General features: G+C 50.1%; 1 protein-coding gene across 1 annotated transcript; it reads right to left on the reverse strand.

Moving 5' to 3' along the window:
- Positions 1-2,224: 2,224 nt before the first annotated feature.
- Positions 2,225-3,332, reverse strand: LOC123058529 (uncharacterized). Its single transcript, XM_044481243.1, has one exon. It carries the CDS (start codon positions 3,208-3,210, stop codon positions 2,446-2,448), a length of 765 nt encoding a protein of 254 aa, XP_044337178.1. The 5' UTR covers positions 3,211-3,332; the 3' UTR covers positions 2,225-2,445.
- Between the last annotated feature and the right edge of the window lie 900 nt (positions 3,333-4,232).

A 4,232-nucleotide genomic window follows, 5' to 3' on the forward strand; every position in this document is an offset into this window, starting at 1 on the left:
ACATTATGTCGCCCGCACCTCTCTCTCTCTCTCTAAGCATCCCCTACCTCTACACACCAAGCCATAGAATCCACTTTGGGCGATGCTGCAAGCCAACGATGAAGACACTGGGATGCGGGATGACAGAGAGGTTGTTTGCAACCGTCGAACGAAGAAGCTGTGACCTCCTGGTGGAGATGACGCGACCACGTCACTCGCGTGCTCCCCACGACGGGGATGCTACCACCGGTGTTTGGTTTTTCTACAACCCAGCAATACAAAGCTGCAACGGGGGCGACGGGAGCTTTATAATGTTGCATCTGGTGATGGCGGGTGCTGGAACCGGTGGTCGAGAATGTTGCATCCGATTTTTACTACGATCGGTGGACTAGTGGTCGGGGGTGCTACCAGCGGTGACTAGTTTTGCTACAATCGAGCAATACAAAGCTGAAACATGCGGCCATGGGAGCTGCAAAATGCTGCATCCGGTGGTGGCGGGGGTTAGAATTGGTGGTAGGGAATGCTATATCCAGTTTTTCTATGATCGATGGAATGGTGGTCGCGGATGCTACCACCAATGATTGTTTTTTGCTACAACCGAGCAATACAAAGCTGCAACAGGCAACCATGGGAGCTGCAACTGACGGATGGGAGCTGCATGCTAGTGGCGATGGCCTACATTGACCTGCAACCTGCCGGTGACAAGAGGTTGAGAGCTGCATCTAGCGACACCTACTACGGCGAGCTGGAAACCGTTTGTGAAGGGATCTACAACCTGACACTGGCGGAGCAGCATCCAGCAGCGTTGCCGCAAAACTGGCGTCTAGCGGTGCTAGGAGCTCGAGAGCAAGGTGTGCAAGGATGGAGGACGGGTCTGTTGTATGTGCGGGCCACCGCGTCGGCGGGGCAGGGGGACTGGAGGAGGTGAGGTTACACGACAACGAGGGAAGGACGCGCTGGAGGTGTTGTGTGCTGCCGCACTAGGGGAGGGGGAGCTAAAAACGGAGGTGGAAGATGCAATCTAACGACTCACGTGGACGAAATCGGATGGCTGCGCGCCGGCCGGCCGAAATTTTAGCCGATGGACCGGCGCCTATAACTGCAGTTTCTATTAATAGAAATTGAGGGAAACCACTTTTTACATTTAGAAAAGGCGACATTCCTAGCCAGTTTGAAGGGACTCATTCGATACGCCAAGCTATCAAGCAACTAATTTCACCCTTTTGCGAGAAAACTTTCAATCTATTCATCTCCAATCATGGATGTAACGAACGCCAGAAATAATAAAAATTGCATCCAGATCCGTAGACCACCTAGCGATGACTACAAACACTAGAGCGAGTCAAAGACGTGTCGCCCTCATCGCCCCTCCCTTGTTGGAGTCGGGCAAATCTTGTTGTAGTAGACAGCCACGAAGTCATCATGCTAAAGCCCCATGGGACCAACGCAGCAGAACAACAACCGCCGCTGATGAAGAGAATCGTAGATCGGAAAGATCCAATTTGAAGACACAGGAACGTAGCCGAATTACGAACAGATCCGTGCAAATCCACCAAGAACATATTTGTCGGAGACACACCTCCACAGGTCCACCGACGACGCCAGACACACCACCGAGACGAGGGCTAGATGGGGAAAACCTTATTTCATCTTCAGGAAGCCGTCCCCGTCTTGTCTTCCTGAGGAGGACAAAACCCTAACAAAACTCAAAAGAATATCTAAAAATAGAGCCCACCCGCTGATAAAGCTTGAGATCCACTGCGCCGCCATGGCTCTAGGGTCACCAAAGACGAGGCGGACCGGCGCTGGCGCCAGTGGGATGTTGAGGAACTCTTGGCTTTTTCTTAAGGGAGGCGGCTCCGTGCTAATCAAACACATCACAAAACCCAACGTCTAACAACTCCCCATGTTTTATTTGAAATCTTGTCACATTTGTTTGAGTCTTGAAATAGTACATCACCATGCCTTCCGCATGGTTTATCTCTTTTTTTAGCCGTGACTTATCTAATCTTTCAACACTACCTCGATACGCGACCTCAATGCTTTTTGTAAATTCTTGTGATCCGAGAGTCACGATAAAAAAAGGTTACTGTTCATGAGAGATGGCGCAGATGAAGCGAGAAAATACTAGAAAGAGCATGCGTCAGCAAAAGGACTACAAAAACAAGGTTGTTAACCTACCAGTCTGTCTAGAAATCGATTTTGTAGCTTTGCTCTTGTTCTGTCAAGTGAACAATAACTGGCCTAAGCAACTGATTTCTATCCTTTCATGAAGTGGAACACCCTGATATAATTATATGAAAATCCCCTAAAAGGTAACTAATAATAATAATAATTACATAACGATACATAGGTCCAAGAAAAGGAGGATCCATCTCAAAACAGTGTGAAGAAAAAGAAAGGGAGGATATATAGAGAACAAAAAGAAACAGAAGGGGCGTCCTGCCCCTGATAAGCAATGATCGGTTACTTCACGTTTGCAACGCAGTCCGTAGTTTTACTCCGCACTGAGCTAAAGGCGCTGACCTCCAAGGTAATGGAGCAGTTCACCTTGATGTCGAGGTCCCTCTTGTAGATCCCCAGCACGCTCACTCTCCCGCTGATCTCCGTGTAGCTGGTGAGGTCGTAGTCCTGGCTCTGGCCGAAGATGAGGTCGGTGACGTTGACGTTGGGGGAGATCCGGTCGGCGAGCGCGTCGAGCGTGACGTTCATCCGCACGGTCCGGTCGGCGCCGACCTCGCCGTCGGGGGCGTACGCCACGCCGACCGTCTCCCCCTTGTAGTAGAAGTTCGTCTCGCTCCGGTCGTAGCTAAACGAGGCCACGTTCGGGTTCTTGATGGAGATGTCGGCGTTGAGCGTGGCGTTGACGGACACCGGGTGCCGCTCGTCCGCGCCGAGGAAGTCGCCGTCGACGTCCTCCAGGGTGACGCGGTTCATGGTGAAGACGGGGTCCTTGACCTTGAACACGGTGAGGGCGAGCACGAGGGCGACGATCCCGGCGATGACCACGGAGGCCATGCAGCAGCCGCCGCAGCAGAGCACGGACCGGCGGCCGCGGAGGCACCCCGTGGAGCGCGGGCGCTTGGCGGTGGTCGCGGCGGCATGCTGGACCTCGATGTCCACATCGGTCGCCGGGTGGACGGACGGGGACGGGCAGGCGAGCGGCCTCGTCGGCTCATTCTTCTCGCCCGCTGTGGCGACGCTGTACGGCCCGAACCCGACGGTCGCCATGGCGTACGTGGAATGGAACTGTGGACCAAAGACCCGAGCAAGCAGGTATGGGAGGGTCGTCTGGTCCGTCGCCAGATGGCGTGGTCTCGTCTTGTTATACTACGGTGGATTTTGCACAAGTCGTGTTGGGCGGGCCGGGCGCGGCATGTACGTGTTGCTGTTCGTTCTGTGAGACTGACGGAACAGAGCAAACGCGCCCCGCCCGGTGGACTTGGCAGGCTTGTGGATTGCCGGTTAATAAATGAAGCATGCAGGCTTCCGTTGGTACAAGTTGACTCCACCAACGACGTGATGAAAAGCGGGCCATGAAGTGCATGGATGAATCCGGATACATATGAATCCATTTTGAAAAATATATTTTTAAATTTTAAAAAAATCTGAAAAAAATTACGCGGGTATGTCTACATGTTCTATGTGCGTGCATAAAGTTTCACGGAAAAATAACTTTCATTGTGGCCTGTGCAAAAAAGACAAAAAATTATGTCGTGGAACATTATTTAGAAGCACTGGAATTTGTCTTTTTTGCGAAGGCAAAAGAAAAAGACATTTTTTCATAAAACTTTGTACCGCGTACACACATTTTCAAACATGTATGCATGACATTTTCTTTTGATTTTTTTGACATTTTAAAACGTGCTTAAAATACACTTTTTGGAAAATGGGTGCATATGCCCATGGGTTCAGATGGCGCCCTCTCGCCATTACTCTCGTTGCGTAAATACTGGATTGTCAACTGCAGAGTAGTGGAATATGGAGTGCAAGTACCTTTTTTAAACAAGGCATAAGACTTGTCATTTTTATTGATTAAGAAGAAGTGAGAGTACCTTCCTCAACTTGAGCTTGAATGGTCTTAGCATGAACAGTAAATTAGAAATCATATTCTAAAAATTCTAGTGTGTGGAAAACTTTAAGAAAAGTTTAGATAGCTTGCAAAGTTTCATCATGAAATCACATTGGTGGAAATCGTGGCAAAAAGAAATCATAGCTCCAAAACGCGTTTGAAAGTACCATTTCTAGAACGT

The sequence above is a fragment of the Triticum aestivum genome, chromosome 3A, assembly GCF_018294505.1.
Source record: "Triticum aestivum cultivar Chinese Spring chromosome 3A, IWGSC CS RefSeq v2.1, whole genome shotgun sequence".
NCBI classification, from domain to species: Eukaryota; Viridiplantae; Streptophyta; class Magnoliopsida; order Poales; family Poaceae; genus Triticum; species Triticum aestivum.

What these genes read in the sequence shown, in the direction of transcription:
- LOC123058529 (XM_044481243.1), bottom strand. Translation starts at nt 3,210, where the DNA reads ATGGCGACCGTCGGGTTCGGGCCGTACAGCGTCGCCACAGCGGGCGAG.